The 18,515-nt window shown below is 36.2% G+C and overlaps 1 protein-coding gene across 1 annotated transcript in view; it reads right to left on the bottom strand.

The window, feature by feature from the left end:
- The window catches only part of LOC307135731 (utrophin-like), a 46,607-nt gene that overhangs the window by 11,855 nt on the left and 16,237 nt on the right, over positions 1 to 18,515 (bottom strand). The window contains exons 6-15 of the mRNA XM_079832354.1: positions 16,971 to 17,049; positions 16,174 to 16,234; positions 14,664 to 14,725; positions 12,641 to 12,715; positions 11,811 to 12,012; positions 9,697 to 9,782; positions 9,204 to 9,361; positions 7,245 to 7,411; positions 3,318 to 3,429; positions 818 to 954 (exon numbers count right to left, since the gene is read on the bottom strand). Coding sequence (XP_079688480.1) covers positions 818 to 954; positions 3,318 to 3,429; positions 7,245 to 7,411; positions 9,204 to 9,361; positions 9,697 to 9,782; positions 11,811 to 12,012; positions 12,641 to 12,715; positions 14,664 to 14,725; positions 16,174 to 16,234; positions 16,971 to 17,049 — 1,139 coding nt within the window. The remainder of the gene's footprint in view (positions 1 to 817; positions 955 to 3,317; positions 3,430 to 7,244; positions 7,412 to 9,203; positions 9,362 to 9,696; positions 9,783 to 11,810; positions 12,013 to 12,640; positions 12,716 to 14,663; positions 14,726 to 16,173; positions 16,235 to 16,970; positions 17,050 to 18,515) is intronic.

The raw sequence follows: 18,515 nt of genomic DNA, 5'->3' as shown, positions 1-18,515 counted from the left end.
ACCTAGTTAATGCAGTCTTACAATAATTTCATTGAAAAAGTGTTTTATGTGTATGCCATAGTAAAGAGATGTGTTTTGAGTCTAGATTTAAACTGACAGAGTGTGTCTGCTTCCCAAACAATGCTAGAAAGTTTAGGTGCTAAATAGAAGAAGGATCGACCGCCTGCAGTTGATTTCGATATTCTCGGTATTATCAGCTGGCCAGAATTTTGAGACCGCAGTAGACGAGTATCATGTGTTAAGAGCTCACTCAAGTACTGGGGATACAATGCACTTATACATTTTAAAAATTATCTGCATGTAATTACATCTGTAATTAATTTCTGTATTTATAATTACACTGTTGACACTGTTGACAACCCTACCCTTAAACTTACCCATACCACCACACCTGTCCCTAACTTTACCCGTATCCCCTCAATATCAGCAAAAGTGTTTTTCAACACAATATGAACACAATAAGTACATTGTACTTATTTTTTGATGTAAGTACATAGTAGTTAAGGCAACCTAATATAAAGTGCACGGGATCTAAATAACTAATGATTATTTACAACGGAAATGAATCAATCGAAAACTTACTTAGTTGGACAGTAACTTTTTTCTAGAGCTGATGTACAGCCAAAACAATCTATTTTCCATTAGTTTCCTATTATCACTGTAAAGCTGCTTTGAAACAATCTATATTGTAAAAAGCGCTATATAAATGAAGGTGACTTGACTTGACACTGTTCAAACAAAAACCAAAAATCTGGAGATCTCAATTAGATCTCATCAGAAAAGATGCACCTTGAATATTTCCACTAGGAAAACTCACGTCTCCAAATGCTCTTCCTCTAGGATGGTCTGCACGGGCAGGTAGCCGAGCCGAGGGTGTTTGGTAAAGTACTTCTTTGAGCGGAACTTGTTTTTCAGCACCTTGGTGAAGTCACGCACATCTTCTCCAGAGGTCGTCTGTAACAGAGAGGCTGTAGGGAAATGTTCTGTTGTGCATGAAGAATTACAGTGGCAGGGTCTGGAGTGTGTTTAGGTTTGGAAAAATCAGAAAGGAAAAAAATTATAGAAAAAATAAGAATACAAAAAGTATTTATTTAACAAATTTAACAATATATCTTTTTAATAAGAGTACTGTGTAAGGCATATTAGTTGTGTGTGAGATTATTGCAGGGGAGGTTCTGGTGCACTGATTGTTATGGCGACCAGTAAAAAACGCAGAGAGCTCAGCACTTGAGCGTGAAATACTCGCTTATATATATATATATATATATATATATATATATATATATATATATATATATATATATATATATATTTCACATGTATTATATATATATATATATATATACTGTATATATATATATATATATATAAGCGAGTATTTCACGCTCAAGTGCTGAGCGCTCTGCGTTTTTTACTGGTTAAATGTTCAATTTATTCATTTATACCATTAAATGAATAATGAAACACAAGAAAGTACAACTTGCCCTTAGGAAATAAAAGTGGAAAAATCCATTAACAATCAGTGCACCAGAACCTCCCCTGCAATAAGCTCACACACATATATATATATATATATATATATATATATATATGGTCGCCGAGAGTTGAAAAATGTTCAACTTTGAGCAAAACGCAGCGCTCATCAATGTCACTTTTCACCCAGCCATCCAATCACAGTGGAGGAGGGACGGGACAAATACAACACCGACCAACCGCCACATTCTCAATACAGAAACAAACTATCTGTGAAATGAGATACTAGTAACACTTCCGCAGATATTCCGTATCATAACAAGCAAAGAGTCTCAACTGAAAAAAACTCTGCGCTGGCAAAACGCTCTCAAGCACTCACAGCGAGGTGTTTTCAGCAGAGCGCCTAGCAATTTCAGCCGGCTAAAAACGCTTTGGTGGACACATTGGCTTAAAAGGTTAGTTCACCCAAAAATGAAAATTCGGTCATTAATGACTTACCCTCATGTCGTTTGACAACCGTAAGGCCTCCGTTCATCTTCGGAACACATATGAAGATATTTTAGTTGAAATCCAATGGCTCAGAAAGGCCTCCATTGGCACAATGCACTTTACACTCTCAAGACCCATAAAAGGTACTAAAGACGTCGTTACAAAGTCCATCTCACTACAGTGGTTCTAAAATAACTTTATGAAGCGACGAGAATAGTTTTTGTGTGCAAAAAAACCCTAAATAACGACTTACATAGTGATGACCGATTTCAAAACACGATCCGAATCATCATTCGACTCACTGATTCATAACGCCTCGAAGCTTCATGATGCATTGTTTTGAAATTGGTCATAACTATATAAGTCGTTATTTAGGGTTTTTTTGCGCACAAAAACTATTCTCGTCGCTTCATAAAGTTATTGTAGAACCACTGTAGTGAGCCTTTCTGAGCCATTGGATTTCAACTAAAATATCTTCATTTGTGTTCCGAAGATGAACGGAGGTCTTACGGATGTCGAACGACATGAGGGTAAGTAATTAATGACCGAATTTTCATTTTTGGTTGAACTAACCCTTTAAGGTGCATTTCCGCCATGTTGAAATTACCATAATTACGTGATTTCAACTTGTAAAAAGCATTCATGTCCTCGTAGAATTCATAATTACAGCTTGTAAGGTGGGAATTTTGTGAGAGCACCTATTTGTACCACATGACTGCTGTATCACCTGACCAATGCAGATTCATTTAGCCGTTAATAGTGGTGCCATGCCATAGAAATAATTTTCAGTACGAGGGCGTGAACAGCTCTGAGGCCGTGTGTCCACCAAAGCGTTTTTTCACGCGGATGGCTGGCGTATTCAATTATTTTCACGCTCAAGCGCTGAGCGCTCAGCGTTTTTTACTGGTCGCCGAGAGTTGAAGAATGTTCAACTTTGAGCAAAGCGCAGCGCTCATCAATGTCACTTTTCACCCAGCCATCCAATCACAGTGGAGGAGGGGCGGGGAAGATACAACACCGACCAACCGCCACATTCATTCTGCTTGTACAACGTCAACAGATGAAAACAAGCAGCATTTGTATTTAGTTCCTCTGTTTTCAGTCTTTGGCTGTCAGTTTTTGTATGTGTTTCGGGTGGACACACTGTTACGTCTTTGTGTCTGCTTTTTGATTAAACCTTGTATATATTGTGAATCTGCCTTCTTCAGTCTTCTTCTTTATCTGGTGACAAGGGTACAGCCGCCCTTTTTCCGCCCCTAATTTTTGTGGCCACATTGAACCATATACAGTAAAAACATGAGCATCATTTGATCATTTTTGTTGTAATAAAATCAGAAAGAGATAGAGATGCTCACAGGGGTGCAGTACTCCACCATAGGGTAGCTGAGATGATGGTCCTTGGTAATCCTTCCTGAGAAAAAACACGTCTGACACACGTTGTAGTTGAAATGCTTTAGACTTCGATACCTAAAGGACAAACAGATGTTCCACACTGTAACAGCTAATATGATCTGTTATTGCCTGAGCGGTTCTGGGATTTCATCCTCAGCGAGAGACCATTGCCTAAGTGGTGCCTCTTTAAATTGGCACCACTATATTACAATGTTTCACAGACAGAGTTTAGATTAAGCCAGGATTAGACCTTTGTTCATTAAGGGCATTTAAGTAGCTTAACGTGCCTAGAAAAAAAAACATTACTGGCGTGCATCTTGAGACAAAACAATGGCACTGACATATTTTAAGAAATGCCAGTGCAAGTTGCTTTCCGTTAAATCAGCTCAAGCATGCATTTTAGTCTGGGACTAGACTTAAGCCTGTCTGTGATATACTGTATATAGTAAAAAAAGGGGTATACTGTATATAGTAAGTCAAAATAGCTTAAAAATAGTCTTTCTGCAGTACACTTCAAATCTGTACAGTAGGCTACTGTTTGACTAACAGAAAATCATTATTATGTAATTATTATAAACAAGTAAAGACAAGTAAACAGTCAATAATAAAATAAGAATGAATAAACAAGTTACAAGCAATAGCACAAATTCAATAAACAGTACTTTACAGTGCTTGTGAAAAATGTATTACTGGATGAAGTAAATACACAGATACCTATAAAAGCTACAGTTATTTAGTCAAGAGCAGTGAGTGATTCTTTCTTTTTCTTTTGTTGTTTGATTAACATTAACATAGGTAACAGAAAGTATACAAGGCTGCTGTCACTTTAATATCTAATGCACGGATATTGACACATATTCAATATTTTCTTAACTGTTTACATTAACTTAAGACTGTGTTTACGTGGATACTTGTCAAGATGGGCATTTGACATAATTTTGAAGTGTATTTGCTCAAGAAAAGTCAAACTCAATTGCTGAGAGGAGGCTTTCTCTGTGCATGCAGAAACGATCTTTCGCAGTGCGCGAGTACTGCATTGAGTTCTTTCTAATTGCCTTTGCGTTAAAATCTCTTGAATGTTTAAACTGACAAGATTTAAAAACATGAAAAGGAAAATGATCAACTTTCTTGAGGAAGCAGCACCGGGCCCAATTGTTCAGATGGGTGATTCATTTTAGAGGGGCTGAGACGACATCTAGAACCGTCGCTGGTTATTGCAATGTTTGTTAAGAAGTTTCAGATATGCCACCAGTGCCTCATGACCAGTGTTGGGAATAACGGCGTTATAGATAAACGGCGTTACTAACGGAATTACTTTTTTCAGTAACGAGTAATCAAACGAATTACTGTTTCTTCCGTTACAACACCGTTAGCGTTACTGAGGAAAAAAATGCGGCGTTACTATAATTGAGCTCATTGAAGCGGTTTTCATCCGAACAGGCTCTCTGTCAGTCGGACCTGCAACGCGCGCGTGTGTGTGTGCGCGCGCCAGCCATGCGTGTTGGGGGTTGGGTTGGGTGGTACACATAACTGATGATGATTGGTGGGTTGGAGACAAGGTTGAGGTTGATAGGTTGAGTTCACACACACACACACACACACACACACACACACACACACACACACACACACACACACACACACCTATGACGCACACGCATATGCACAGATCAGCGATGGCAGTCCAACGACTTCAAAGGTAGCTTTCGCAAACTGAAAGTATAAACGCTACTTTTCCCTCGTTGAGGTGAAAGGTAAGAATGTTTATGTAACGTGCAGCTTATGCCCAGGAAGAAAGAGTCTCTCCACGTCGGTGGCAAGTAATTCTATTTCTAATCTAATGAAGCCTCACGTCATCACAGCCACAACATTAGTGGCTAAAAACCCAGGTGATAACGTGAGCTCCACTACCAGAGGAGTAGTAAAGAAGTACTGATACTATTTACACAATATTTACACTATAGTAGGTCTACTGATAATATTTACAATAATATATTGAATTTGATAGGTGTCTCTCACATTGTCCCACAGCAACATTACAATAGTGTACATTAATGTACAATGTTTTATAATAATAATTTATTCTATTTAGTGTCCAATTCATTCATTTAACATATTTAATATTGGGGGCATCCAAGTTATTTGACATATTTGAACATTTGAAGAAAAAAAAAAAGTAACACATTAGTTACTTTCCCTGGTAATTAGTTACTTTTATAATGATGTAACTCAGTTACTAACTCAGTTACTATTTGTAAGAAGTAACTAGTAACTATAACTAATTACTTTTTTAAAGTAACGTGCCCAACACTGCTCATGACTGACACAGTGAGTTGGATAATGACACTATTGTCTTACTGTTTTTGAACTGAATTGAATTGTATCAACACTGAACTGATTTGCAAAAGGTGCAACATTGCCAATTCTTGCATATTTTATATACAATCCCAAATCAGAAAAAGTTGGGACAGTATGGAAAACGCAAATAATAAAAAAAAGAAGTGATTTCTAAATTTACTTTGACTTGTATTTCATTGCAGACAATATGAACACAAAATATTTCATGTTTTGTCTGGTCAACTTCATGTCATTTGTAAATATGCATCCTTTCCTGTCATTCAGACCTGCAACACATTTCAAAAAAAGTTGGGACAGGAGCAATTTAGCAATTTCTAGTAATGAGGTAAAATGGTTAAATAATGATGTGATTTGAAACAGGTGATGTCAACAGGTGATTGTAATTATGATTTGGTACAAAAGCAACATCCAAGAAAGGTCTAATCCTTTAGGAGCAAAGATAGGCCGAGGATCGCCAGTTTGCCAACAAATACGTGAGAAAATTATTTAAATGTTTAAAAACAATGTTCCTCAAAGAAAGATAGGAAGAGATTTGGATATTTCACATTCAACAGTGCATCCACAGTTACATCCACAAATGCCAGTTAAAACTGTACTGTGCCAAAAGGAAGCCCTATGTTAACAGTGTCCAGAAGCGTCGACTTCTCTGGGCTCGGAGGCACCTGGGTTGGACGATCACACAGTGGAAATGTGTACTGTGGTCAGATGAATCAGAATTTTTTGAGGTATTTTTTGGGAGGAATGGACGCCGGACCAAAGAAGAAAAGGATCATCCAGACTGTTACCAGCAACAAGTCCAAAAGCCAGGGTCTGTCATGGTATGGGGTTGTGTCAGTGCCCTTGGTAAAGTTAACTTGCACTTCTGTGAAGGCACCATTAATGCTGAAAAGTACATAGAGATTTTGGAGCATAATATGCTGCCTTCAAGAAGACATCTTTTCCAGGGACGTCCATGCATATTTCAACAAGACAATGCAAAACCACATTCTGCACACATTACAAAGTCCTGGCTGCGGAGGAAGAGGGTACGGGTACTTGACTGGCCTGCCTGCAGTCCCGACCTGTCTCCAATAGAGAATTTTGAAGCACAAAATGCGACAACGAAGACCCTGTACTGTTGCCCACCTTAAGACTTGTTTGCAGGAAGAAAGGGACAAAATTACACCTGAAACACTTCATCACTTGGTGTCTTCAGTCCCTAAACGTCTTTTAAGTGTTGTGAAAAGGAATGGCAACATTACAAAGTGGTAAATGCTTTACTGTCCCAACTTTTTTTGAAATGTGTTGCAGGTCTGAATGACAGGAAAGGATGCATATTTACAAATGACATGAAGTTGACCAGACAAAACATGAAATATTTTGTGTTCATATTGTCTGCAATGAAATACAAGTCAAAGTAAATTTAGAAATCACTTCTTTTTTTCTTTTTTTTTGCGTTTTCCATACTGTCCCAACTTTTTCTGATTTGGGGTTGTAATTATTATTGCATTTTTATTTTATTTGTTATTATTGTTTATTGTATTTATTATTACCTGAAGCCCACCATGGGACACTCTTTACAGATGTTACATCTGGCCTGGTGTTTGGCCGTTTCTGCGGCGGCGACTCTATGAAGTACAGGCAACCACACCATGGACTGCGGCTCCAAATGCATCCAGTCCACAAACTGTTGCAGCTCGATGACATCATCACGGCCCACCTGAAAGCCACCAGCACAGACAAAACCGTCTTTCATTACTGCAATGCACTGCATGCCATACTATAATGGAGCTGTCTGAGTCTAAAAGCACTCCGATGGTCTGCTTATCATTTCAGAAGCGTATCATCTACAACCCAGAACGTATAGTATCCCATCACAACCTTATTAGCCCGAGGGCAAGGGATCCATTAGTAATTTTGAAGTGAGGCAAATGGGGACAATTGTGGTCATTTGTGTCTGCCCCATGGCATTAAAACTGCTACTACTGTTATGAATCAATTACAGCAGGCCAGTTAAGGCAGGGCTATCAAGAGTCTTTCATTACATGCAACATTAAATGAAAAGTGCTCCAGTGTGACCCAAGTAAAACAGTGAAGTATTGGAGGCCCCATCCAGGGCGGCTTTCAGGAGAGCTGAACGGATTTATAAATACTCCATTATACTAGTGGATGTGGTTCACATCATAAAGCACTCCATCATGTGATATTATGAGAATGCATGCACACAAATCAAGTGGATTTCATTTAAATATCTCTCGGTAGCTTGTGCATCAGCTGTCACGCCGACCGCTAACTGTCTGAAAGTGGCGATGTAAATCCCCTGGCAGGCCTGCCACTCTTATAACTGAGTTCATAATTTATTTATATGTCAAAACTCACTGATGTGTAATGATGAGTCCCTATCCCCACATAAACAAGTCTGAGCATCCGTTCGGCAGCTCCCTTTAGCAATATATAATGCCTCACCCATCGTTCATTTGATTTGCATCAGTTAACCTTTTTGTCAAAGATTGTCATGTATTAATGTATGCGTATGTTTTTTCACTACCTCAGTAAATACGTTTTTTAAAAGTTTTTAAAACTTGTTATGGTTATGTAATGAGGTTCAACTAAATAAATTTGACCAAATGATGGAGAACATCGGGAGGAACATCTAATTGCTCAGATGTTTCTTACAGATTTGTACTGAAAATATGTTCGTTTATCTGCTTTCTTAGCACCAAGCACAGTCATCCCATTTAAGCCTAAACCAAATGCGGCTGACTGTAGATCATTTGGCCTCGAAAGAATTTGATGATAAATATTTGAGGTCATTATATTGAGATTTTCATGAGCACACTTTGGTGTTTTGGCAAATTTTAGTTTGAAACACTGTTGATATCTCTTTAGAACTTATTTTTTCGTTTATAAACCAAAACTATTAAAACATGTTTGTTACTTGACATAAAGCTGAAATAAAATACAAATTACTTCTAAAAGAAAATAAGAAATTAGATTGCTGTAATAAGTTGAAGCACTAAAATTGTGGAAATAAATAAAACCTAAAACAGCTAAAACTAAAACTAAACTGAATTAAAAGTAACTAAATTAAATTCAGATATTGTAATGGGCGTTTCATTTCCAACACGTGCTATAAGCAGTCGACCAATCATGACAGACTGGGACATCTGACCAATCAGATCAAAGGAGGATCTAAGAAAGGAGGGGTTTAGAGAGACTGGATGCTTTATTGAGGTGATGCTGTATATGTTGAGTTTTTTTTTTTTTTTTTTACCTTGGATGCATGTAAACCTATTGTAGGAGAATCCAAAACAAAATGAGGAACCTTTAAAACAGCATAATAGGGGCACTTAATTAAAACTATAGTAATACAATCTGACACACAAGTCTCCATTTCACCTCGATTTACTCCCATTGCTGTCTAGGATAAACAACTGATGTAAAAAGAGATTAAAACAACTGCTATAAAAAGATCTCATTATCTCGTTCTGCTGCTGACAGGCATAACTCACATATTGAAAGCAGCTACGGACACTGGGCTCCATGTTACTCCCTCCGAACGCGGCCGCCTCCCCGAGCTGATGTGGGATTTGGATGCCGTTGTGTAGCAGTAAAGCCAGCTGCTTCTGGTTACAGAGCCCTGCATCGCTGGCTACCTGAGCGAACAGATCTGTGGAGGACAACAGGAGAAAACCCCAAAAAGCATCACATTATCCTACCAGGGTGGTGAGTGGGTAAGATTTTGGACTTAAGATCCAATTTATAAACGTCTTTGTGAGGGTCACAGCAAGGACAGTGTTGAATTCCACTCCCAGTATAGGTCTGAGACTTTTGAAGACACTGAAATCAAAGTTTGCAGTGAAATTGTGCACAAATATTAAAGGTGAAAGAAAGAAGCCAGTGTCTCGCACATACTGTAGCTTAATTCATCTCATTTATAAATTGAGAATGAACAAAACAGAATATACTAGTTTTGTGCCACATATTAAATATCAAAATACTTGCATTTGTACTTGTCCTTTATGGGTCCCTTTGAAAGAGAAAACAAGCCGATCTTAATGGACAACACTTGAACTTTTCCACTTCGTCCTCTATTAAAAGAAAACAGAGACAGTGAGGTTAATGGTTAATGGTGAGGTTAATCATCTCAATGGTGCTATCCCAGTTACTTTGATATTCATAAATTAATCTCCTTGTGAAAAAAAAAAAATGTGGCTTTGTGGGTAAATCAAAACATTGCATAGTTTTTTAACAGCACAATTCTGGCTAGACTTACATTGATGTGCCACAGAAATGAAGCACATATTATCTTTAAAATATCTTGGTGAATAACAACCACTGGTTACATCTTTACTAAACAGTTTTGTGTCAGCTTCTCTTCTTGGCAACACTAGAAATATTGCTGTAGGACTGCAAAATAAATGAACATAAAACATTACATCACATTGTCTGCAGTAGTTTAGAGGTCATGAGATTATTTTATTTTTATGAGAATGTTTACAGTGGCACTAAAATGTATTTGGTCAATTTAGTCTTTTATGTAAAAAGGTACTTATGCTTATCTGTAATGCTGTCATTCTTTCAAATAGATGATACATTATTTATTTATGTCTCTTAATAAATGCCACATATTTAGTTATTTAATGCAAAATTCATACATTTTTAAGTGCAACTTAAAGGGTTAGTTCACCCACAAATTCTGTCATTAATTCCTCGCCCTCATGTCGTTCCAAACCCGTAAGACTTTCGTTCATCTTCAGAACACAAATTAAGATCTTTTTGATGAAATCTGAGAGTTTTCTGTCCCTCCATTGATTGCTACGCAACTCACTTTGACGCTTCAAAAAGTTCATAAAGATATCGTAAAACTAATCCATATGAATTGAGCGTTTTAGACAATTTTTTGAAGAAACACGCTTTATATGATGAACAGATTGAATTTAGGCTTTTATTCACATTTAAACATTGATCAGCGAACATAAACAGAAGCTCAACCAAACCTGCTTGACACACAAGAGCAAACCTCTTGCTGAAGCTCAAACGTGCTGCTGACATGAGAATGAACCTCATTAGGTCTTGTAGAAGCTCAAACGTGCTGCGTAACACGAGAATGAACCTCATTGGTTCTTGTAGAAGCTCAAACGTGCTGTGTAACACGAGAATGAACCTCATTGGTTCTTGTAGAAGCTCAAACGTGCTGCTGACATGAGAATGAACCTCATTGGTTCTTGTAGAAGCTCAAACGTGCTGTGTAACACGAGAATGAACCTCATTGGTTCTTGTAGAAGCTCAAACGTGCTGTGTAACACGAGAATGAACCTCATTGGTTCTTGTAGAAGCTCAAACGTGCTGTGTAACACGAGAATGAACCTCATTGGTTCTTGCTGAAGCTCAAACGTGCTGCGTAACATGAGAATGAACCTCATTGGTTCTTGTAGAAGCTCAAACGTGCTGCGTAACATGAGAATGAACCTCATTGGTTCTTGTAGAAGCTCAAACGTGCTGTGTAACACGAGAATGAACCTCATTGGTTCTTGTAGAAGCTCAAACGTGCTGTGTAACACGAGAATGAACCTCATTGGTTCTTGCTGAAGCTCAAACGTGCTGCGTAACATGAGAATGAACCTCATTGGTTCTTGTAGAAGCTCAAACGTGCTGCGTAACACGAGAATGAACCTCATTGGTTCTCTCACATCAAGTGAACATGCTTGAGCTTCCGTTTACCACAACTGATGTGTGAGCTAAATTTTTATATGTGAATAAAAGAATACATTCAATCTGTTCATCATATAAAGCGATCATATCTCTTCAGAAAATTTGGACTAAACCGTTCAATACATATGGATTAGTTTTACGATCTCTTTATGAACTTGTTGAAGAGTCAACAAATTAGTTGCGTAGCTGTTAATGGAGGGACAGAAAGCTCTCAGATTTCATCAAAAAGATCTTCATATGTGTTGATGAACGAAAAATGAACGAAAGTCTTACGGGTTTGGAACGACATGAGGTTAGTAATTAATGACAGAATTTTCATTTTTGGTGAACTAACCCTTTAAGTGTGAATACTGTAAATACTGTATGTTTAGGGTGACTCTATTGAAGATAAGACCCATACAGACCTGTCATACACTTTTAGAAGCCAGTTGAGACACAGATCCACACACAGAGGGACGTTAACCAGATCCGGATGCACCTGCTGAAGATCATGATAGACTGTGCAGAGACAATCTATGATGCCTGGAATCTCCAGCAGCTGGCCATTATGCGTGAGTTTGTGTTGATCAAAGACGCTCTGGGCTCTGCTGAGCTCCAAAAGGTCCACTGTAACAGACAGACGATTTCATCTCCACTCATTTCTGGCTCCACAATGAATTCCATTCAGTGCATTTTAATGAAAGTCACCAGACCGTAACTCATCCGTTGGTGTGTAATGAAAATTCCCTAGTGAAAAGGCAGCAAAAAATTATATTTCTTATCAATATTTATCAGATTTGCAACCAATTATACGTTTCAATAACTGCCCTTTCTCAACATTACCCATATCCAAAGATATGAAGCAAAGCAGATGCGCTGTTACCAAAAACACCATCCAACTAACCTGACTGCAGGCTATTTCTGCACAGCTTGTACTGTACTAATGTTATCAGCAGGTTGCTTGCTGGCTCTAATGCTTTCAAAAATCCTACTGCAATTTCGAAGATCAGAGACTAGCTAGAGTACCATAAATGTCCCAAAAGTGCCTGACAAAATTAGCAGAGAGAGATCGAGATTTAGTGTTTAAAATTGTCTTTGTCTTCTGCAGGGAGTTCACACTGAATGTGATTTATGATGCAATGATTAATGTCCCAAAAAATATGGTATTGCAATGGTACAAAATCCCCCACAGAAGTACCATCATTTTGTTTGCAAAGTAAGAAGTATAAGACGTAAATGATAAGGTGTCACTCACAGCAGAGGGCCTTCTGTAGCCGGCGGCTCTTCATAGCTGTGCGGTAAGCGGAGAAACGCACATGACTCAGATCGGCTGCACAGAGCGTAAAACATTAGGGTGAATTAGGAACTGAAAGTTCTAGATAAGTTTTGTTTTAAAACGGTAAAACTTTAGAATAATGGTCCGTCATTACAGTTTTTTACGATCGCTGTGACAATTTTTTCAATACTTTTAACAATTTCCTAAATCCTTAACACACCAACACACCTACATCACACAAATGCTCAAAACCACACATTGTAAACTAAACTCCAGCACTAATTTTCAAAATACAATAATTCACTAACACAATACACTATGTCTACCAAAACCCTAACACATGCTCTCTGCATAACTTCAATCAGCTGTTTCTCAGTAACAATGGAACACAATACAGCAGATATCATTGTTTTTCAATTCACAATATGAACAGCTGAAAACTGTTAAAAGTATTTAAAAAAAATTGTCATAGCGATTGTAAAAAACTGTAATAAGTAACTGTGCACGTAATGCAGAACTAATGAGTAGTCCTACATTAACACTTCAGCTACTACTATTAACTATAGAAGCTTAACCAGCTTAACTAATCTGTAAATAATATCAAATTTAGGAGATAGTTCCTTATTAGGTAATCAATAATTACTTAATGAGATCATTAATAACTTTGATTAATTTCTGTTGTAAAAATGATTTCAAAATGTAAAAACGCATGTAAAAAATATATTGCACAAAATGAAAACAATGTAAATATTATTTTTATAAGTGTGAATAAAAAATTAAAAGCGCATTTAAAAATGTCTTAAATGACTTTTTTGGTCATAATTTAGACTTTTTTAGAAATCTAATTTCAGCTTTTTATCTCATAATTAGGACTTTTAAAAAAAATCTAATTTCAGCTTTTTATCTCATAATTAGGACTTTTAATCATAATTTAGATTTTTAAGTCATAATTTTGACTTTAAATACAAAATTTAGCATTTTTATCTCAGAATTTTTTAAGTCCTAATTTCAACTCTTCATCTCACAATGACTTAGCATGTCATATTTTTTTATTTTTATCTAATAATGAGGACTTTTAAAATCATATTTTCAACATTTTATCTTATAATTAATATAATTATAATAATCTTATAATTATGACTTGGCATGTCGTATTTTCAATCTTTTTATCTAACTATTATGACTTTAAAAATCCTATTTTTGACTTTTTATCTAATAATGAGCACATTTAAAATCATATTTTTATTTTCAATATTTTATCTCTTAATTATGACTTTATGATAATTGAAATGAGCTGATCAGTAATATAGTTGAATATTTAGTGTCCCCAACTGAGCAAGCCAAAAGCCAAAGGCGACAGAATAAATAAAAAACAATTAATAACTAATAACTGACAAATTATAAAGACCATTATCATGTATCTGAGATGATTTTACTCTGAATAAAGTCATAAAATGCATCACTAATTACTGAAGTGTTACCTAGTCACTTTTGCAGGAACTACTAGTGATCTGGACCATTTTGGATTTTTAAGTGAAAAACAACTTTCACTTAAATAATGGTCCAGATCACTACATTTTTCTCACATCTCAGACACATTAATGTTGTGATTATTAATGAATTAAATTTTTTTTTTAATAATTTGTGATATACCTATTAGTTCTTGATGATGCCAATCCCGTTCAGTAATTATTGATTACCTAATAAAGAACTATCTTAGTCAGTAATTTGATATTATTTACTGATTAGTTAAGCTTGTTTCTATATTAGTTAATAGTAGCTGAAGTGGTAATGTTGTACTACTCATTAGTTTTGCATTACTTCCTGCATACTTGGTTATAATGACTGACCATTATTCTAAAGTGTTACCTTTCAAATAATGCTGGGCAAAATACCATGTATGAGAAATCTGCACACTGAACATTTTGTACTTATATAAAGTAGTGAACTACACAGAGAATGACAGAACACTTGACATTGATTGACAGGTAAAAGGACGGACCCATTGACTGAAATAGTTGGCTCATCTTTGGATGATCCCACGAGGTGGTCTGCTGCTCATGACTGAAACATAATTAATAATCATTAACATCAATTCCCTGGTTTAGATTCTGTCAAATGGAAGCATGAAAATAACAGAAAGATTTGGAACGTTTCTCACACTTATTTGATGGAGATCACATTATCTTAACCAATAATTTGTTAATGAATACTATGTGAAATTATTAGTATACACAACCGTTCAAAAGTTTGGTAACATTTTATAATAACTACACGCTATGAAGCATTAGTTAAGCAAATAGTTAGTTCATAATTTATAAAGCATTAATAGACATTACTAGCAGTTTATAAATACAGCTATAAATGCTTTATTCTTGATTTATAAGCATATCTATAATGTGTTTAATAATTGTATTTTCATACTTTATAAATGATCAATTAATAATTTCTAAATTAAGTATTACATTATTTACAAACCAGTTATTTAGGAGTTGTCAGTGGTTCATCAGATCATTTAGAAAGTGTAAGTAAAGGATTATTTAACTATTTAAATATACATTTATACATCTTATTATTTAGACATATATTAATAGTTACTCAGTGTGTTAATAAATGCTTTATTAACATGTATTTCCACTGTAATTCATGATTAATTCAGGTAGTTATAAAACATTTAGTAGTTGTCAGTTAACTATTTCTGTGAGCTCATCTAAAGTGAGGACTATTATAACTCGTAAAGCTTTTACAAAGGAGATTTATTAAATACAATTATTAAGCACATTATAGATATGCTTATTAATCAAGAATAAAGCATTTATAGCTATAAACTGCCAATTAATTAATATTTTGCTTTATAAATGATGAATTAACTATTTACTAAAGCTTAACTAATGCTTCATTATAAAGTTTTACCAAAAGTTTTTTAAAATACTTTTATTCAGCAAGGATGCATTAAATTGATCAACAGTAAAGACATATATTATGACATTTATTATATTTCAAAAACATTTCTATTCATTGAGAATCCTGAAAAAATAAAACTGCTACGGTTTCCTCAAAAATATGAAGGAGCACAACTGTCTTCAACATTAATAATAATAATAATAAATGTTTCTTGAGCAGCAAATCATCATAGTAGAAGAATTTCTCAAGGATCATGTGACACTGAAGATGCTTAAAATTCAGCTTTGCATCACAAGAATAAATACAATTTTAAAATATATTCAAATAGAAAAAAATGCAGTTAAATTTCACAAAATGAATGTTTTTACTGTAGTATTGGTTAAATAAATGCAGCCTTGGTGAGCAGAAAAGACTTCTTTTTTTTAATCTTACAGAACCCAAACTTTTTAATGGTTTAAGTATTTGGGAGACCTATGGGTAATGTAATACATTTTAGCAAGGGTGACTGAGCAACTGCTTTATTCGGATGCAAAACTAAACACATGGGAAATCACATGAAGTGCTTGAAGTGGCATAGTGGAGATGAGAATGTACAAAGCAAAACTCACTTGATATAATAAGGCACGCCATTATGAAAAACAGCTCTCTGCCATGGGAACTGAACGGAAACTGGTTGGGGAGATAGAAGGTTTCAAAAGATAAAGTCATGACACTTGAATAACTTTCAAGTTTTTTATTGTATACTGGAAAAAAAGGAAAAGTATTTGAGACAAATTGGGGTTTCAGACCAATTTTATGGCTTGTTCAGCTGATTCAAGTTGACTTGAGGAAGGATTGATGGGTGGGGTGGGGGGGGGGGGGGGGGGTCAACAATATATAGGGATTGTCTCCCAAAAGAGCAATTTCTAGCCAATGAAATACTTCAGATTTGAGTATAACTGAACGAATGTACACTACCATTCAAATGTTTCAAGGTCGATAGATTGTTTATGTTTTTGAAAGGAGTCTCTTATGCTCACCAAGACTGCATTTATTTTGATCAGGATTGTGAAATATTATAAAAATTTCAAATAACTTTTCCTGTGATCAAAGCTGTGATCAGCATCATCACTCCAGTCTTCGGTGTCACATGATCCTAATATGCTGATTCGCTGCTCAAGAAACATTTATGATTAATTATCAATGTTGAAAACAGTAATAGTTTTGTGAAAAACGGGATACATTTTTTTCAGGATTCTTTGAATAATAGAAAGTTCAAAAGAACTGCATTAACAATGTAAAATGATTTTGGTCAATTAAATGTATGCTTACTAAACTAAAAGTCTGACTGACCCCAAAACTTTTGAATGGTATTGTACAGAAGTTTCCATGATTATGGGAATGCTGAAAAATGTGCCCAACTTACCAGACAAGAAGTCATGGGACAAATGTCTCTTATCCGCTTGAGAGCATTGCAACTGCCGGTGCTGATTACCGATAGCCCCCTGATAAGATTTAAAAAAAGAAAAATGTTCTCAAGCAATCAAGATTGAAAGAATTTGACCACAACAGATGGCAAGATGAAAAAAATGATGCCTAACATCTTACTGTGCTGCGAGACCATAATGCACTGATGGAAATAGACATCCCCAACCGAGACATAATGGTAGCTCAGATCAGAGGGAAATTACAGAGCTTTAAAGGCTTTTTTCATCCAAAGAGAAGACTACGCAGGGGGTAGTCTGGAGAAAAATAAAGACATTGTTCTGGGGATATAAGAAAGAAGTCTCTGGTACTTCACTTCTGAAATGACCAGACGCTCATTATCCAACATGCCTGTCTTCAAGAGCCTGTGGAGACACATCTCTGCCAAAATATAATGAGTGTCCTTCTCATCTTGTTTGATGCCATCCCAAAAGCAGAAATGGTGCTACTCTTTCAGTTATATTAATATAACTATTACATCAAATCCCAAGATACTCACTTGGGGTGACAAATATTGTTGTTTGAGCTCCAAAAATGAGTTAGCTAGCAGCTGCCTGACTGTGGTTGGATGGGGGGTGTTGGTGAAACAAGGCCCAAGAGCGTCATTGGCCCTTAGCAGATTAATTATCTATGTTCTCCAGCTGCCCAGGTCGATATGGAAGGTCAATATTTCTGCCCACAGGATCCTCAAAACAACATGACAGTCACACACTCGTCAAGCCGCGGGATAAAGGAGCAATCAAAAACAAACTGGACTCCGTGTGGTCTGAGTGATCCTAAGGCAAGATTAAAAATAATCGATTCTTCAAGGTCAACGATGGGCTTTGAATGCATCTTATTAACAGGTCAGTGAAGGATGCCAGCCGGCTCTAATTGGCATCTTTATAACTAATATGTGGGCTAGTAAGAAATATTCTAAACATGGTCTAAAATATATATATATATATTTAAAATTACTTTTAATGTGCAAATGACTGAGATAACCACATTTCAGATTATTATAGTTATATAAAACATAAAATATTAATCTCAATGATACAAAAATAACACCAGTACATTTTTAATGACAATGGATCCATACAACTTAAAGTTAGCAATGTAACTTTATGTCAGGCATAACATTATGACCACTGACAGATGAAGTGAATAACACTGATTATCTCTTCATCACGGCACTTGTTAGTGGGTGTGATATATTAGGCAGCAAGTTGTAACAAAGTGATCCACTGGAGGCAAGTTGAAGTATTTTATTATAATAATGAACATATACAAAACAAACGATGACTTGAACGGGCTGGTGTCCCCTCTTGACTCAGGACACTGGCTGAAGTCCCCTCTGGACTCTCTGGACGCTGGGCAGGGGCTGGAGACGCTGCTGGACTCTGGTCACGGGCTGGAGACGCCGCTGGACTCTGGACGTACACAGGAGACGCCGCTGGATTCTGGACGTGCACAGGCTGTGGCAGGTTGGTCATCTTGGCTTGTG

The sequence above is a fragment of the Gobio gobio genome (assembly GCF_949357685.1).
Source record: "Gobio gobio genome assembly, chromosome: 13".
NCBI classification, from domain to species: domain Eukaryota; kingdom Metazoa; phylum Chordata; class Actinopteri; order Cypriniformes; family Gobionidae; genus Gobio; species Gobio gobio.
Note: the sequence above shows the minus strand (reverse complement) of the source record. Positions and strands in the feature narration are given on the sequence as shown.